The sequence below is a fragment of the Homalodisca vitripennis genome, chromosome X (genome assembly GCF_021130785.1).
Source record: "Homalodisca vitripennis isolate AUS2020 chromosome X, UT_GWSS_2.1, whole genome shotgun sequence".
In the NCBI taxonomy this organism is placed as follows: domain Eukaryota; kingdom Metazoa; phylum Arthropoda; class Insecta; order Hemiptera; family Cicadellidae; genus Homalodisca; species Homalodisca vitripennis.
Window position 1 is genome coordinate 24,554,564 of NC_060215.1, and position 19,641 is coordinate 24,574,204.

General features: G+C 35.3%; 1 protein-coding gene across 2 annotated transcripts in view; it reads left to right on the forward strand.

Moving 5' to 3' along the window:
- LOC124368800 (paired amphipathic helix protein Sin3a-like) overlaps positions 1-19,641 on the forward strand; it is a 125,926-nt gene that overhangs the window by 60,638 nt on the left and 45,647 nt on the right. For both annotated transcript variants that reach the window (XM_046826181.1, XM_046826182.1), the window contains 8 exons: positions 4,123-4,362; positions 4,956-5,336; positions 7,347-7,641; positions 11,552-11,766; positions 13,569-13,726; positions 15,004-15,124; positions 17,974-18,117; positions 19,251-19,491. In XM_046826181.1, coding sequence (XP_046682137.1) covers positions 4,123-4,362; positions 4,956-5,336; positions 7,347-7,641; positions 11,552-11,766; positions 13,569-13,726; positions 15,004-15,124; positions 17,974-18,117; positions 19,251-19,491 — 1,795 coding nt within the window. The remainder of the gene's footprint in view (positions 1-4,122; positions 4,363-4,955; positions 5,337-7,346; positions 7,642-11,551; positions 11,767-13,568; positions 13,727-15,003; positions 15,125-17,973; positions 18,118-19,250; positions 19,492-19,641) is intronic.

Consider the following 19,641-nt stretch of genomic DNA (forward strand, 5'->3'; position numbering starts at 1 on the left):
CAACACAAACTCAAAATAAAAATCTTCATTAAACTTCAAAATAAAATAATCTTCTTCAAATGTAAAATGAAACAAATAATAAAATAAGACTTCTTCTCAAAATAAAAATCAAACAAATAAAGGTAATATTAATATTTAATATATGAACAAAGACAATGTCCAACCAGTTAAGCTCAAGTTGTATCAATTTCAAAGTACTTATTTTCTGTAAATTTCCAATTTACAAATTATTGAATTATCCAGAATTGTCCGCTTGGCTTTGAATGTTAAATTTAGGAACTTGTTAAAATATATATAGAATCTCAGAACATTAAATAAATTTTCTTTTTTAGTAGGCTATTCCTGATTAAACCAAATTGATGTTGTTTATATACATTTTATATAAACAACTCAGTTCATTGTCTTAAAAAATAGAACCTTCACCACTAATAATATTGTTTATCAAAGTGTTTTCACTTACTGGTGACTTTTCTCTACGACGTTTACTCATGTTTTTACTAATAATACAATAAATCACACGAAAAACAACCGCTTTCAATCACGCAAACTAATTGAGGTTATAACTCGGCATACAACAACAAATGCAACTGAAGTCGTCTGACGGCTGACATTGACAAATAAACTACGCTCAACGACGACGAAATACAATGCCAATTGGAAGGTTTATTGTTTTTGCATGTAGCCCGTTTCTTCACCGACCACTATACCGAAACTGATGGCATTTGGACATATTATTAGCCAGCTACATTAAATTATCGAGACGTCCGGTATATCGGACGTTGGGCATTTTAGCTAGACCACCTCTGTCCGATATATATCGGACGCCGGGGCTAAAAGGGTTAATGTCGCAAAACTAGAGTTACATTTAGAGTGTTATAGATGTTCTATTGCTTCAGAGAAACAAGAGATATTTAAATTGTTTAATAACCTGGCGTGGGGAAAGATAACAATACATAGAATGTTATTGCAAGAACTGGAGGAGAAGGATTGATTCTAGGTGAACTCCTGAGGCTTTCTAATTGTATATTATTGTCTATTCCAAGTGCTGGTTCAGATGCTCTAGCATAAAATTATATGTTAGTGACATATCACATATTGTTAAGACAACCTAATTAATTGAAAAAAAGTTTGATTCACTTTCAGTAAGTTGAACAAATTATATTTGGTGTGCTTTCAAGATTTGGGTTATGTTGAATAATGTGTCACATTAGTTAGACTATTAGCCGAAGTGGAGAACACATGCACCAAGAATTAATGGCTTCTATGTCAATTTTACATTCTTTATTATTTGTATTAGCAAAAATTCTAAACTGGATGTAATAACCAGCATATGGGTGACGAGTAATACACGGCTGTGACAATGTAGTGGATCAGGTGTACAATGATTGTAATTTAAATAAAGCCATTAATCTATTTGTACCTGTGCCACATAGTGGGGGCAAACCTGTAACAAATCATTTCAATGTGTATTTAACCTTTAACTATCTAATTAATGATGAATTAGTTGTAAAAATGTGACAGAGAAAATATACTTACTCTGTAAATTGAGCATTTGTATAAATGTCTACAAACATATATCTCAGAAATGACATACTTATCTTCAAAAATTAAGTTTTTTGTATTGGTTTTGGAAATATTGTGAATCTTGAATTTTGCACATGTCATAAGAAACTGAATAAAACTGTATGTTTACCTGTTGTTATGATTAAAAGTACACAATAAAACACACTTACAGCTTACTTCAAGATTTAGTCTTCTAGTTTGAATAGTTATTTCTCTGGAAGAAAATTTTGAATGCACCATAGTAGAAATTTCAGAATTTAAATACTATAGTAAAAAATAAATGTATATTTATGGTAATCTACAGAATCCCAGATGATAACAACTTCACAATTTTTCTCAAATGTTTTGATAAATTGCTTACTAAACTTGTTCCTGCTGAGTATAAAACAAAAAATATTTTTATCAGTGAAGATTTCAATGTAGATTTTTAAACAAAAGTGACTATAAAGCAATTTCATTGTTAAGTTTATTGACTTCACATCCATATTATCAAACAGTGACTGACCCCACAAGAATATCTAGATTTAAGTCACTCTGCATAAATAACGTTTTAAAAAATCTTTCTTTAGATTGCTTAAGGCCTTTTGTTGTGGAGTATGGGCTTTCGGATCACAATACACAATACCTTGCCACCCTCAAAATAGAAAACAAAAAACAGAAGCTAAAGTTTGTAAGAAAACAGATTTTTAATAAACCAAACAAAAGATATTTTTATGAATTATTATTACCAGAAAAAATTGGATAAATTGTTTTGGTTTATCCTTAGGTGAGCAATGTAACATTGTATTTTTCGGACATTTTCTTGATGCATTCCAAAACACTTTTTAATATTAAAACATTCAAAATTTCAGAGAAATCGACCAAAAAGAAAGAATGGGTAACACAAGAAATTGAAGATATGTGCAATCATAAACAATTGCTAGCCCAAGAATCAATGTTTAATTTTTTATAAAATTTCAAATTATACTTTAAAGTGTTTAAAATTAACTGTAAAAAAGAGATAAACAAGGAAAGAACTATAATGAGAAACTGTTGGCTGACTCAGATAATTTAATGAAAGGGACATGGAGGATTGTCCAGCGTGAATGTGGAAGACACCCTAATATTGGTTCCTGCACTGAGTTAAATATTGGTAAGAGGGAAAAGCTTGTAGAACTAAAAAAATAGCTAAATATTTTAATGATATTTTTTTGTAAAGCTGCAGAGGAGGCTGCTAAGGGAGTATCACTACCTAGAGCCCTGGCATTGTTGGATAAATTGCCATTTCAATTAATTCCAAAGTTTAATTTCCAACCAGTAGCTGAATCAGTAGTTTTAAAAGTAATTAAACAACTATCAGTCAAACCTTCAACTGGTTGGGATGAAATTCCCACAGCAGTTTTGAAGGATGCAGCCCTCATAATTTTAAAACCCTTGACAAAAGCAATAAATATGTCATTACTAACTGGTTATTTTCCAGAAAACTTCAATATTCAACTTTGCTTCCTGTATTTAAAAAATCTGACTAAACCGATCCAAATAACTATCGTCCTGTAGCATTCCGGTTTATTTCAAAAATATATGAATGTATTGTATTGAACCAAGTTCAAGAGCATTTTAATCAGTTTTAATGAAATATCAGTTTATTTTTAGGAAGAATTGCTCTACTGCAGATGTGGTCTTTAATTTGATTAATAAAGCTCTGCAGGCTAAAGCTTGGATAGGTGGGATGGGTGTACAGTTGTATTGCAACATTCTATTGTGAACCTATGTAACAAATAAATAAATAAATATAAAAAACTAACACTTATAAGTAACTTACATTACTTATGTCGGGTGGGGAATGTTTAAAAAAATATGTAAAATTGTTTACACATTTTATATACGGGTACTTTTTGTAGGTTTAGTCACCTTTCTTACAGTCAGAGGATTGAAAGACATTTTGTTTATTTTCTTAGCGTTTTTGCGGATGGATGATTTGCAAATTTGTTCTAAAAAATAAATTAGCACGACTCAGCACAGAGCCTAATGCTGAAGGGGAGAACTGTCTACTGCCGTTATAACTGTATATATTTCTCTAGAGTAGGAACAACATGGGGATTTTTGTGGGTTATCTACAACATTATAAAAAGAATATTCTACAATATCACTGACTTTTTGTGTATTGGAGTAGAGTAGTAAATACTCATAATATGTAATGCATGACAGTTATGATGCAAATCTAACCAACTGTGTCTGATACAAAAACTGACCAACTGCACTGCACAAGCAACAGTAAATCCTATGTGTCAATCGATATTCCTTTCAAAAACACATTTGGCATTCATAACTAACATCTAAGTTTACTGGTTCTCAACAGATGTCATACCAAGAATGCGTTGGCTGAAGATGGCCCTCCAAATTATTTAAAGAATTTAATTGTGTAAGCAGTGAACTGAAAAACTTTAATGTTAGTTATTACACCATCAGTGTAAGCCTGACAACAAAAATTTGGAATTCATGATGTAACATAAACTTAACCATTCCAGCAGTGCAGTTGCTTTTATTTTTAAACTTTACTTATACACTATATGGTTTTAGAATCGATTCCAAGGACAACCTGATAAATATAAGAGATTTTTGGAGATATTGCACACATACCAGAAGGAACAACGGAATTTGAAGGAAGGGGCCGGGCCTGGCAGTCAGTCCACTGGCACTAAGCAGCTGACAGAGGCAGAAGTGTATTCCCAAGTCGCCAAGCTGTTCGAGCACCAGGAGGATCTGCTGGCCGAGTTCGGCCAATTCCTGCCTGACGCGACCAATCATCAGACGCAGCTGGTAATTACCTATGGAATCTCAACAGAAGGCATCCTGAACTTCCCGTCCCAAGTTCCTGTCATTTTGAGTGCTGTGCAAAAGATTTTGAAGGTTGAAGTACACTACAACCCTACCTGTTTTCCTGACTGTCCCTTGTCTTGTTGCTGGAATCTCAACAGAAGGTAACCTGAACTTCCCATCCTAAGTTCCTGTCATTTTAAGTGCTGTGCAAAAGATTTTTAAGGTTGAATTACACTACAACCCTACCTGTTTTCCTGGCTGTCCCTTGTCTTATTGCTTTACAGTTTAAAGGGTCCACTTTAACAATACTCATGTACGATTGACTACCGTTGTTGCTCTTACATTAGCAGAAACATCATTTTTATTCCTTGGATGTTTTTTATCCACATGTACATGTGGGTTTGTGTAAGATGGTTTACCATCAACCAGTTAAGAAGTAACCTCAATCATTGGGTTGACACATCAATCAATAATTACTGTACCCATCTGAAATAAATAAATAGTCTGGTTAACACTGAAGTGGTTGTGAACAAATAATGCAAATTACCACTGAAATATTTTTTAAAATTTGTCTTTGTATATTTTGCCAACAGGCTCGTCGCTGTGAAGAACCGTCAACTTTGAATCGGAAGCCAGCAGTAAATGTGAAGATGAGTTCGACATTTAACAACAATACGTCAGCAAGTCCAAGCCCCAGCCCAGTCTCTACGGGTACAGCACCCCCAGCTAAAATGTGTAACTTGGTGCACACTCCCACCCCTCCCTCTAGCTCTCCTCATGTGGAACCAGCTGTACCACAGGGGCTGAAACGGTCTCCATCGATGACGCTACACCACAACTCCCCGTCCACATCTCAACATACTACCCACCATCCACCTGCCAAGAAACACAAGCTGAGCACATCTTTCCGGGATGTATCCCTCTCAGACGCTGCTAAGTACGGTACACTCACTGACTTTGCATTCTTTGACAAGGTGAGATACAGTTGCAATTCAGCTTTTAAAAACAAAATTTCTAAAAACAGAGTTCACTATAAAAAAGGGCAATTATTTGGGCCTTAATGTCAACCCCCCAAGGTTGCTGTGGTTGTCTTTACAAGAAGGCGTTAGTTGGAGGGTATTGGTCCATTCTTTTGAGATGCTCTTACATTGAATTAAAGTCAAATACCTTGGCGTAATACTTGATAGGGTCCTGAACTGGAGGGGTTATCCATCTGGAAAGGGTTATCGCTAGAGGGAAATGGTCTTTGATGTAATGGAGACGTGTGATAGATGGGTCTTTAGTACTTAAGATTGGCTTTATGTCTCTGTGGTTAGACCTGCACTATTGTTTTGGGCTGTTGTCTGGTGGCCAAATACAGAGACCAAGATGGCAGTAGATAGTCTGGCTTCCCTTGCTATCACTGGGACTTATCAAAGGGCACAGCTCTAGACTGTTGTCTCAACCTTATCTCCCTAGACATTGTCATTCGCGCTAGTGAGGCACTGCAGAAATAATGTCCTGATTCAGGAACATGCTCTGCACATGATGTCTGCTCAGATGCCACAAAGATTTTTTCTTTTGACAAACCCATTAGGATTGTTAAACCTTCTAGGGAGGATTGGTCAGAGGGAAGGAAACCTCTTCCACCAGCGGAGCTTGAATGGTTTACAGATGGCTCTAAAACAAAAAGTGGCACAGGCACTGGAATTGTGGGAATAAGACCATGTAGAGAGCTGGTGCTCCCAATGGACCCTTATCCCACAGTCTTTCAAGCACCTAATCCTAGCTATAATGGAATGTGCTCGTGAGAATCTTCGTGTGCGGTATAGGAGAAAGGTGATTAGCATTTTTACAGATAGCCGTGTAGCATTACAGGTGTTGAACTCTTGTGTGTTTAACTCCAAACTTGTCTGGGATTGTTATCAAGTTGTTTCCGGTCATTAGGGGATTTCTAGGAACAAAAGAGCTAATGCCCTGGCCAACTTGGGCCCAGCGTCTAACACGATGGGACCTCAACTGTATTGGACTATTCCTAGGTTTCAGTCCTTTAGGCCTTTAGGGCTATCTCGAAGTGGGTTCATGCTGAAAATGAGAGAAGGTGGAGGTTGCATCCTGGTCTGAGAATGACCAGAATGGTTCTACAGTCGCCTTCCCCTAGGGTGGCGTCTGCCCTTCTCTTCTTAAGTAGGTGTCTTCTCGGGTTATGGGTCTGATTACGGGACATGGTCACCTGAGAAAGCATCCACTCTGTAGAATGTGTGACGAGCAGGAGGAAACTGCTGAATACGTCTGTCCTGCAATAGCAAGGGAGCGCTACGCCATCTTTGGTAGTCTGGACAAGGGTGGTGAATTTCCCCAGGAGGATCTGGTCAGTTGTTTTCAGCAGTTTGTAGAACTGCTGAAACCGTAAAATGATTGGTCTCATGGTACACTTCCGGGGTGTGTAAAAGGCCCTTGCTGATTAAGTGCATGGGAATAGGCCGCTCCTTAGAAGAAGAAGAAATGAGTTAAAATACAGTATTAATGAGTTATACATTTTGTAACATATTACGATGGCAAATGTCCGAAATCCTGTTATCCTTTCAAATCTTCTACCATCAATGTCTTGTCAAATTATAGATTTCATGTGACTTTGTAAACAGACTTGATAACAGTTTTAACCATTGAAAATGTGTTTCATATAATATTTAACTTTTTTAAAGTTAATTTTTGAAAATGGATAATTTAATTAATTATTACAGGATTTGCAATTGTAATTTGTCACAAACAGAAATACGTTTTGATAACTTATTAAAATTCAATTTTGTGCTGTCAACTTTCATCACTATGTTTCATTTGTTTAATTTCTTGCATGCTTTTTACTTTATGTTTTGAAATTCAATACGTGAATTAGAAGATAGATTCCAGTTTTCAAAATGTTAGGTTTATGTTTTTCAATATGATAACAAATGTCCTGATTAGTTACTTTTTGAACTTACTCTTAACTTGTGTTGTTGTTAAAGGTTCGAAAGGCATTACGTTCACAAGATGTATATGATAATTTTCTGCGCTGCCTCAATCTTTACACACAAGAGGTTTTGTCGGGGACGGAACTGCTACAGCTGGTGACGCCGTTCCTTGGTCGGTACCCGGAACTCTTCCGTTGGTTCAAGGAGTACACTGGTCATGCGGACGGGCCCCCAGTCCATATCTCCACTGGTATCAACTCCCCCTCTCACAACTCCAGTTTGTCCTGCGACTCCATGCTCAACAACATCAACCGGCCTGAGCGGCCTGGAGGAGAGCAATCAGAAATTGGTAATGATAAAGAAATATTTTTGCCTATCCATCTCAGTTGTTGAACACTCTGAAATGTATAATCCCCCTTCCCTCTCCTGTACTAAACATGGAGAATTTTTTCTTGCAAATCTGAAAAACATTTTCTCAAGATTTTAAAGTATAAAGATAGATTATAAAGTTGGGTATTTAAGATAAAAAATAGTTTTTAATGATTTTATGAAAGCAATTTCAAGTCCTTGGTGTAACTATATAAGGGTATCAATCTGTCTGTAGATATTGTAGAGTGTTCGTTAAAACTCAATTTATATTTGGCCATGTTTATTGTAATGTCAGGTGTTCATTTTGGTTTTTTTAAAGTTATTACATTATAGTATAAACAAATTTTATTTTATTTTGAAATTGTACACTTCTAGGCACTTTCGGAAAGTAAGTACTGTTTCATTGTAATGCCACAATAGCGCAGAGTTTGCACTATGCACATGACACTTGTTTCTTTTAAAGGATATTTGAATTTTTAATTGCAGAATTATTTGATGCACTGATAATCCTCTACAACAAATATCTGAAAAACGGTGGAAAAATTGTGTTGAAAAATAGTTAAACTCCAGACTCGCATGTAAAAATTAAATTTTCCTTAAAATTTGGTTTCTCTTTTTTATTTCAAAGGGGTACTTACTTTCTGGACTCACCTTGTGTTTGCCACTGAACAATAGTGAATGCTCAATAATGCTGTAAATATTGATACACTCAAGAACTACAGATAGAATATAATAGGTAAAAATTCATAACTTTAGTAAAATCCTCAAATTTTTCAAACCCTTTAGCTATGATTTTTGACTTTTTCTCGAAGCCAAAAGTGCTACGATATTTTAGTTGCTACTGAAAATGTAAATGTTTTAAAGAAACACTGATATAAACTTCATTTATAAATTTCATTTTACTTTGTTGTACTATTAAATACGCAATAGTTTATTCATTATGTAACAACTGTGAACAGTTATGTTTGGTAAAACTATATTTTTTCTGGAAACATGTCATGTAAATTTTCTTTTTAAATGTTAAATAAACATAGAGCTTTTCATCATTTATCTTTAAAAGCAAGAAATCTAAATATGTAAAATATATGTATGTTAATCTTTTAAAAAGCACAATATCTTTACCTGTTAACACTATCTATACAAATACAATTTTCAATGTACAAAACTAGCTCTTAACCCTTTGGTCACTTAAAGCCCAACTTGGCTTTGGTCTCATCAACAACAAGGCTCTGTGCTCTTATTGCTTTGGTCTTTGCATTTGGTGCCTTGGTCTTTCTTTATATATTATTCTCACAACTGTGTCTTTGCTGCATCTATTGATACATGGTTTGTAGTATACACAACTTCCTGGTTTGTTTCCATTTACAATACTGCAATGAATTAAGGGACGCTCTACCCCAGCGCTCAAAGCCAAAAGCAAGGGTCTAGGAGATTACTAATCATGCCCTTACTATTTATAATATAAACTTTTACAATTTATTTTGACCTTTCTTTTATTGACAACTTTTTCATGTATAGAATAACTTATTTTCTGACCAAATGTGAACACGATTTTACATAAATATGTCTTTGCTTAACCTAGAATTGTTTATAACTGTGCATAGCAACTCAGAAATAATTTTAAATGACAATAAAGGAATTGATTTGTTTTGATTGGAACAAGTTTTTATAAATAACCTGAAAATACGAGGGCTGTTCAGAAAGTAACCTCCGGTCGATTGAAAAAAATACACCAAGTTAAGTAAAAAATATTTTAATATATACATCTTACAACTACATCTTTGCACTATTTTTCGACATAGTCTCCATCACGATTGAGGCACTTATCGTATCTCTTCACAAGCTTTGAAATTTTTTCTGCATAAAAATCACCCGCCTGTGCCTTGAGCCAGCCTGTGACCGCATCTTTGAGCTCTTCGTCGTCATCAAACCGCTGGGACCCGAGCCATTTCTTCATATGCATGAAGAGGTGATAGTCGCTTGGCGCCAGATCTGGGCTGTAAGGTGGATGGTTGAAAACGTCCCACTTGAAGGACTTAAGAAGGGCTGTTGTTCTGCAAGCAGAGTGAGGACGGGCGTTATCGTGCAAAAAAAACGATACCGGAAGTCAGCATACCACGGCGTTTGTTCTGTATAGCCCGTCGTAATGTTTTTAGTGTTTCACAGTACACGTCTTGATTAATGGTCGTCCCACGTTCCATGAATTCAACCAACAACACCCCTTTGGCATCCCAAAACACCGTTGCCATCAGTTTTCTGGCAGAAAAATCTTGCCGGGCTTTTTTTGGTTTGGTAGGCGAATCTGAATGTGCCCACATCTTTGATTGTTCTTTTGTCTCAGGGTTTACGTACTTAATCCAGGTTTCGTCACCGGTCACGATTCTGTTTAACAATGGTTCTCCTTCGTCCGCATAACGTGACAGAAAGTCTAATGCAGAGGCCATTCTTTGAGTTTTGTGGTGGTCGGTAAGAATTTTGGGCACCCATCGTGCACATAACTTACGGTAACCCAATCTTGCTGTCACTATCTCGTACAAAAGAGTCTTAGAAATCTGTGGAAAATCAGTAGACAACTCCGCCATTGTGAAACGTCGATTTTCACGAACTTTTGCATCAACTGTCTGAACGAGTTCGTCAGTCAGTCACCAAGGATGGTCTACCACTCCTCTCTTCATCATGAACGTTTTCTCGTCCACTTTTAAATAAACGTACCCATTCACGGACAACTCCTTCACTCATAACTTGTGGTCCGTACACGGCACAAAGCTCACGATGAATAGCTGCTGCAGAGTATCCTTTGGCTGTAAAAAACCGTATAACAGCACGCACTTCACATTTGGCGGTATTTTCTATTGCAGCACACATTTCAAACTGCCACAAAAACTAAACTAGCGCAGGTACGATGTTCACTCGACTACAGCTTGATGCCGACTGACCTGCTTAGTGCGTGAATGCACAGATGGCGCGCTACTCCCCTCCACTACCCGCACTGTGACCAACCGGAGGTTACTTTCTGAACAGCCCTCGTAATTCCATCCGTTTGATTTTCAATATAGTTTACGTTTGAAGCCACAATCAAACATAAAATGTTTAATAACCTTTAGGCGATACCGTTTAAAATTTTTTTTTGAAATTGTTAAATGATGTGAATAAGATCTGAAAACAAGCAATGAAAATTGTGGCTCAGCAAAGTCATAGGCTTAGGCACAGACAAAGCTTATTTGTTTCTCTGTAGACAAGGTTGTCGGAACAGTGTTGAATCACAGCAGATCGCAGATCGCAGGTGCAGGTGCAGACACTCGTCATACCGCATCTTTCATGTGGTCCAGGTCGGCGCGTACGGGCTTTCGGCACGTTCATATTACCTTTACTTTTATTATTCTTTATGTGGGTTAGCTCTGAGTCACATTTAGTAATTTGTTATCTAAGGCATTAAAGGTTTCTATGATTCAATTGTTTTTGCAAATCAAGATTGAAATGAATTAATCTAATTAGGCTAGGAGTGCTGTACTATCATACAAATCTGAAGAGTGCTTATTTAGAGAAATTTGCTTCAATTTATTGTGCAATCATTGTATTGTGGACCTTCTAAAATCAGCATAAACAGCAAGCAAATATCATGAGTAACCGTTACTGAAAAAAGGAAAATTGTAATTAATTTTACTAGTTTTATGCTGTCATTTATGTTTGTGTAGTGGTATAAAATAATACAAAAATACCCAATAAGGTGTGTGCCAGATGTACGAGGACATACAAAATAAGAATAAAAAGGAAAATTGTGTCTTTTTCAAAAACAATTACTAGCGTATGTGCTTGAAAAAACTGAACAATGTTCATAACAACAATGTATTACATTTCTTGCTTCTAATGTGTTTTTTTATTGCTTTTAGATTTTGCATCTTGCAAGCGGTTGGGAGCAAGTTACTGTGCGCTGCCAAAAAATTACCAACAGGAGAAATGCAGTGGCCGCACTTCTTTGTGCAGAGAGGTCCTCAACGATACTTGGGTTTCCTTTCCCACTTGGTCAGAAGAATCTACATTCGTCACTTCAAGAAAAACCCAGTACGAAGAATATATCTATAGATGTGAAGATGAGAGATTTGAGGTATGCTTTCCAATTGTTGATTATAGACAGTAAAAATATTTTGGTGAAGGGAACAAGCATGTGTAGTGATAAGAATTAAAATTGTTCTATTCAAATGTAACTGAGGTTGAACTTTTATTCAAATTCCAATTTGGGTCATTAAAACTTTTTTCGTCTTGAGGGAAAGAGACTATGAGCCTCATTACTTATGTTTACACCCTATGTTTACAGAAACCAATAAAATTTGAGGACTCCTGTTCTCTGATATCCTTGGGGCTGATAAGATACGCCCATACGAATTTATCTTTTCCTAATTTTAGATATAGCAAGACAGTTTAGCCGAATGTGTTTCGCTCATTCTTCTACTTCTCTGCAGAGTCTGCATTCATCAGTCTGACTAAGACCCACCTTCATAAGATGTTTCCAGAGGGAGACATGTCCTGTCAACATTCCTAATATCAATCTTATAACCTCCTTACTTTGTTCTAGGAGAGCTGCCTACCCTTTAGCATAAGGAGAGATAAACATTTTAGATTGTCTAGTGCAGAGGCCCTACTCCAGTTTAAGGATCTAATCCTCTTTTCCCAATCGTTTATGAGAGCTTTGCTGTAGGAGAAGGCTACTCCACAGCCTGGCCAAGGACCTACCATAAGGCATTTTGTACCTATTTTGGCAAGGGTATCTGCTTTTTTGTTTCCATCAATGCCCTTGTGGCCCAACACCCAACCGAGTGTAACTCTGTTCTTCTTTTCCAGTTCTACCAGACTGCTTTAGAGTCAAACGAGCAGGCGTCAAGTGCCTTTAGTGCAGCCTGGCTATCACAGAGGATTAAGTATTCTGCCGCTTTTGTTCTCATTTGTATGAGTCTTCTGGCTCATGATTCTGTTACCATGACTTCCACTTGGACTTCCAAGGGTAATCTTCCTTATTGCTCTATTTTCCCTACCTTTAATAGAGATTAGTTATGGTTTTCAAAGGAGTATTTCTTAACATACTTTCTGTTATGTAGGTTATCATTTTAACCTCAGGAAATTCCAGAGGTATTTTCAATTGCTCTTCTGAGGAGGCAGGCTTAATCACCTTTTTACTCAGAATCTTCATTGCATTTAATGCGACTGTCTTAAGAGGAGAGTATTCCAGAACCGCTTTAAGCACCAGAGTTGGACAGGAGCTCATTGCTTCAGTGATACTTACGCAAGCTAACCTTTGAAGGCTCTGTAGCCTCTTGGCAGCTGTTTCTTGTTCTACTTTCGGCCACCACACTAAAGCAGAATATGTGACCACTAGTTTATTTTTGGCTTCGTAAATCCAATAAATCATTTTAGGTCCAACAAGTGTTTTACAAGACCTGGTGGCCTTTGAACTTTGCTGTTACTTGTCGGCTTTATTGGAGGGCACCTATCCACTTGACAGGATTTGGAGGTCGCCAGGTATCCAGGGATCAAGCTCTCCCTTGACCACGCAGCCTTCGGCATATGCTGTTCCACCTTGGCTTGGAAAGACAGAGAAAATAAATCATTTGTACAAAAGAATAGTCGAAGTAAGATTTTTGGGAGGAGATTTTCCCGGAAGCTGAGGGTAGACTGAAATGAAATGAGTGCTTGCTAGATGATAGAAAAGAAGCCTGTCAGTTCAGTTCAGCCTGATCGTAATTTTTTAGAAGACATCAGGTAGTTCCCAGGTGCATGCGCACGGAAGTAAAAAAAAAAAAAACAAAAAAAAAACAGTATTACATGAAGAGAGAAGGGAGAAGGTGGCTCTGATTGGGCTTCAGCGACGTACTGACTAGGCTTATGTGCTGGGCTCATTGTAACTTGTTTCAGCTCGATGTGGTTTTGGAAGTGAATGCAGCAACAATACGAGTGTTAGAAGGTGTGCACAAGAAATTGTGTCGTCTCACCACAGAGGAAGTGGCCAAATTTCATCTGGATGACTGTTTGGGTGGGAATTCTCCCACAATTCATCAAAGAGCTCTTCTAAGGTGAACATTTTATGTCTTGTCTAGTTTAATTATATTTTGATACTGTAAAATGTGTTCAGATTCGAGGCTAAATCATTATGCTTTAGTATAAGATTATCTGCTAAAAGAAATTTTAGTTAAATTAAATGTATTTACAGTTTTACTACATGAATATTTTAATTTTTAAATTAATAAATTAATTAGAGTTCAAATGGAATTAAATAGCGCTGTGTGGGCATTCTGTTCTGTAAAAATTTTGAGGATCCGCTGGGTGTCATTTATAATATGTATTAACTACATGTATGAAAGAACACACATTTATAATTTAGCTTCAAAATTTGAACAAGGCTCCAATTCTGGAGATTGAACTGTATGATTCACAACTGAACCCAGCAGCGGAATATTTTCATGAGGCTTCAGAACGGTTGAGGTTATATTGTAGAACAACTATACTGTGTAATCTTCAATCCACTTTTTTTCCAAGAAAAATATGCTTTAAAAAGTGGGAATGATTATCTTCATCTCGAATATACTTGCAAATCATATCTGGTTAATGATTCTGATATTCACACCTCTAGTTATTATCCAACTCTATACAAAAACATTAAATTAAAAAATGTATTTTCCAGTGAAGAATATTTTAATTAGAAATACAACAAAAGGAACATTTGTAATGCCAAAATCTATGAATTGAGAATCTAGATTGGTGAATGCAGCAATCTTCTGTGGCTTCATCATCTGAACATAAATATTAATTTCGGGTTAATACCAATTATTTGAAGAACTGTCATATTCATCATGTTAAGAAGTTTTATTAGCAGGTGCTTTTCATGTTGATTTTCCCCACAATCAATGCATAATATTATTGTTATTTACTGGATTGCACGAAATTGTCACTAAAAAAAGCCAGAAGTCTCATCATTTTGTATGAAAATGCCAAGCTTTCTGTGGCTAACACCGCAGGACCAAAATTGGTTACATTAGGATCCACGTTATAGCCCGGACTTGTCATTTTGTTATTTTGCTCTTTTTGGACTTTTCAAAGAAGCACTTGAAAGCCAGCATTAGAATTTTTGTAAACGAATCCTGTTTAATATTTGACACCCCCTCGTAAAGTATTAATTTATGGAAAAATTAGAGGCAGGGATATTTTTGTTGATGGTGTTTTAAGTGACTTTAATAATTTTTAGGATTCTAGAAGTAAGTTTGAAATCAAATAATGCAATGTATTACAAGTAAACATCATATTTCATTTTTGGCTTTCTCTGTGATTAATTATTGATTATGCAATGTTGTAGAGTTTATGGAGACAAAGGTCCTGATATCATTGATGGATTGAAGAAAAACCCTGTCGTGGCAGTCCCTGTAGTTTTAAGGAGATTAAAAGCAAAGGAAGAAGAGTGGAGAGAAGCACAAAAGGTAAATTAATGATAGTGCTTATTTATGAGCTTTATATGTATGTTAGAAGTAGTTCAGAAACAAAACTATCGAATAATTCTAACCAATGGTTAAAACCAAAATAGTGTGCTTGCGTACACAAAAATATTTGTACATGTAAGATAATACCGTACTTGTCAAAATAAGCTGTTGTTAGCTTCAGATGTTTTACGATTTTTTGTCTCTTCTTGAGGGCAAGCACAAAAATAAGAAGAAATGATCTCCTGAAATCACTGATATTTCAGTTCATAAAGGTGTTTAATGAACGATAGGTTGTTCTCGAATTCTAGCCAACTAAAAAACCCATCATAAGTATTGCTGACCTGCTGCTTGTAGTTTGTGACATTTGACACAAGGTCTAAGTAGCCCACGTGACTTCGCCAGAGTGCCGATCACGCGGTGCGAGAATACTCGACAGTAGCAGTGATGGCAAGTGATCTGCACGTGCGTACACTCATCTACAGCAGTTAAAGGGTTAATCAATATTTGTGAGAAGTTGTAAACGAGCAAGTAATTTAATGAATAATACTAGTTTAAACTCTAAACTGAAACAAGTTATTTTTATTTCAACTGTTTCTTCGATTTAAACTGTTGACAATATAAGTGTTGAGTTCCTTTTCATTGTCAAACGTTGTGGATATTAAATTTGAAGTGTAATTTACCTGGATTTTTCAGAATGTACACTAACAGATCAATGTGCACAAATTGATTACTGTAAAAATTTCCTGAGCTACAAAGTGGCACCTACAGTGGTCTAAGGGGTTTGACATAATTCTTGCAGCTTTCATTTTAACAGTTCAAATTTCTTTTTTCTCACCATTTAGTACAATTTAGTATGAGACCATGCCTTGGAATAGGTTGGAAGTAGGAAAAGTAAGCAATTACGCAACTTTTATAATACATAACACATTGTAATAGATGTTATTTTTGACAATATTTAAGATATATAATCAAAATGTGTATGCCAATACAGTTTATTATCAATATAAACCCCTAAAATGTTAACTTTACCAATTAAATCTTCATCTTCAATATGAACATGTGTATACTGCCTGATTCAGTATTTAAATATGTCTACTCCCCTTATTTTGGAAATAGGCTTGTTCATTACTTACTGATTAAATCTTCATCTTCAATATGAACATGTGTATACTGCCTGATTCAGTATTTAAATATGTCTACTCCCCTTATTTTGGAAATAGGCTTGTTCATTACTTACTGATTATCAGATAATCCAGCTTCCGAGAGCATTGGTTTTAAGAATAAGTTGTAACTTGGGATATTAAAATAATTAATCCACTTCATATGTGATTCTCACAAATTCCTTAGATATACGGTCCTGAGGCTATAAAGGTCACCACAGAATAAATATTCAATATTTAATTTTCTGTTTTACTCATAATTCTTGTAAAACTATATTCAAATTACATAAAAGTATATATTAAGTATTATTATTGTAACTTCATTTTTTGTGCAGAAATAAATAATATCTATCAAACTATGGGTAACTAAACTTCAACAATGATAAAGAGAATATGCTAAATCATGGTACCACAGAGTTACCAACATCTTTTTCTATCATTTTTATTTAATAGCATTTTTTACAATATACAAACATTTCTCGTTTTCTTAGTTAGTTTTAGATTACAACAGGAATGGACAGGTACTAAAAATATTTGATTCTGAGACTGATAACAAAATTGTGATCTTGATTCTGAATTCGATAAAGACTTGGCGTTATATGTTGTAACTAAGAATATAGACAGATTCTAACAAAAATTACAATTTTTAATATGACAGTGTGTAGATTAATCCTAATTAAGATACAAACTTAGTTACACAATTTTACCACTTCAAAATATGTAACCCTTTCCATGAAATAATTTCTTTAACCATAATATCATTTGGGGCTTTGGCCTTACACATTAATGAAAACAACTAAAATGAAAACCATCAAATAGTTAAACAAATTAGTTTAGCATCACACAATTGTTTCCTTCTGTTAGTGTTGAAGCGAATTCGGCCAGAACAAACCTAGCATTAGTCATCACTAGCATGCTATATCCGTCAATCAACTACAACAGGTCCCAGTGGTAAATTCATATTTTAACTATCATATGAATATTGGAATAGTGACTTCTTTTAACGATTGTTCTTCTTTCTGCGGGGTATTTAATGTCAGAAATAAGAAATTCTTATTGATAATCTTTAAGATTACAAGTAGCGTCAATTAATGAAAATTTACACAGGTATAAATATAAAAGTAATGTGTAAAGTTTAATGTTTTTAGCAACTTTATTTATTACAGAATGTAGACATATAAACTGAATGTTGTAACTTCCCAACTTTTTTTAAGCACTTCTGTTAATTTTATTCATTATTTTGCTATAAAATACTTTTAAACTATTGGTATCGGGATCAAGTGAACAAAGCAGCAGTAGTAATATCATGAGATGTTAATGCTTTGATACCACTAACTATGGAGATATTCAGGTATTGACCATCGGAATTCCATTCCTGATGTTTAACTTTCATATTATATTCAAAGGTATTCTTACAATCTAAAAACATTTATAATTTTATTAGTTATTTTAGGTTAAAACCATTTTATAGGTCAATTAAGATTTTACCATCACTTACAGAACTAATATATGTAAACAAACAAGTTTGTCGAGTATTAAACCGTTGTTCGTTCAACATTTTAGTAGTTTGCCCCATTGGTGTTTGTTATTAGATTAACTTTCCTTCAGGTATAATGGCTTTTTTTTAATATTTGATCTCTTGATCTTACTACCTCATTCAACTTTGTTTTACTGAAATTGTTTTTCCAGGGTTTCAATAAGATCTGGAGGGAACAAAATGAAAAATACTATCTCAAGTCATTAGATCACCAAGGGATAAACTTCAAACAAAACGACATGAAAGCTCTTCGTTCCAAGTCGCTGTTCAACGAAATAGAAACATGTTATGATGAGGTAAGTAGGTAGATAGATTAGGTAGAAAGCTTTAATATTGAACATACCTGATTATGGAATTTAAATGGTAAGCATTTCAAAGGTATCTGTTTTCAGCATTTATACTAAGCATTTCATACTAAATTCTAGGAATAACTGCTTCCTGTTCTAGTTCGTTTTCTTAAGTTCCCATTTTACACTCAATTCAGATTCTAATTTAAATTCAGTATTTGATATAAGATTGTTTTTGATGATGAAGAGTTTGTGAAGTAATTATTTCCTGATAATTTCCTGAGTGAAACAATAAACAGGGCTATACGTTTTGAGAACTTCAGTTAAATAAATAACACTAAGTTAAAGTGAACAATTCATACCAGTTGTGTTGTAACAGGTAGAAGTAAATAATTTAAAAAAAAGAAAGTTGCATGTCAACCACATGCACACCATCTCTAAAACACGCATGTCATAAAATTAACACTACTTATTATAAATATAGGCCAAAATATATTTACTCGCAACAGTTAATGACTGGCAACAAACCAGTGGTCAACAGACAGTGGCAGTGGTCACATGAGGGAAGTAAATCGAGGAATGAAGATGGCTCTTTTTTATTTGTTCATTTGGGATGGACGAGTTGAACTCATATTGTGACCCCGCATTGACTTATTTCAACATTTTATTGTAAGAAATTGGTGTTCTTGGTGTCATTGGTTTTTCCTCATCAATACATTTAATTCCAGCTATTATTCAATGTGTAATCCTAATTGAAATTTTTTATTTGCACCCCACCCGCTGTTTTGGGAGAGAGGCCGGTAACTTTGGAATCCATAAAAAAAATTCTAAGTTAAAGCTTTGCCCCAAAGGGGATTTTGAAGTTCTCAACCATTCAAAAGTTAGGTAGGCCATGATACTTTTGGAACACACTGTTTATTAATTGATGATTTATAAATCCTTTTCTTCTGATTTCAATATATTAATAATAACGTCATATGAATTAAAAATATCATAAGATCCCTCACTTGGTCCTGTAAGGTATTTGTGAATTGTCAGTATCAGTTATTGCAGCAACAAGATTACAATTAATTAAGGTATTTCTGTGCCAATCATCTGGCATACCATACCATAGAGGTAATAGAGAATATTATGGGTTACAGCGACACGAGCAAGCGGAGTCTGGGGAGCTAGTGATGTTACAGGGTCCCCATATGACACTCCCATACAAGGATAAATCTGTACTGGATGATGCAGCCAATTTGCTGATTCACCACGTCAAGCGGCAGACTAGTATTCACAAGGAGGATAAGCAGAGGATCAAACACATGCTACGTCAGTTGCTGCCGGATTTCTTCCACCATCCACGACAGGAGCTGAGTGAGGATGAGAGAGATCCTCCAGGTATGTTCCTGTTTAATAAAATAAATTTATAAAGTTAAAACAAGGTGTAGGCTCATTTTAGAATTGCTTTTTCATTTATAAATCTCCAATACAAGTATAGCAAAGACTTTCATATCCGGCCCTGAGATATTCAGGACACTGTGACAAACG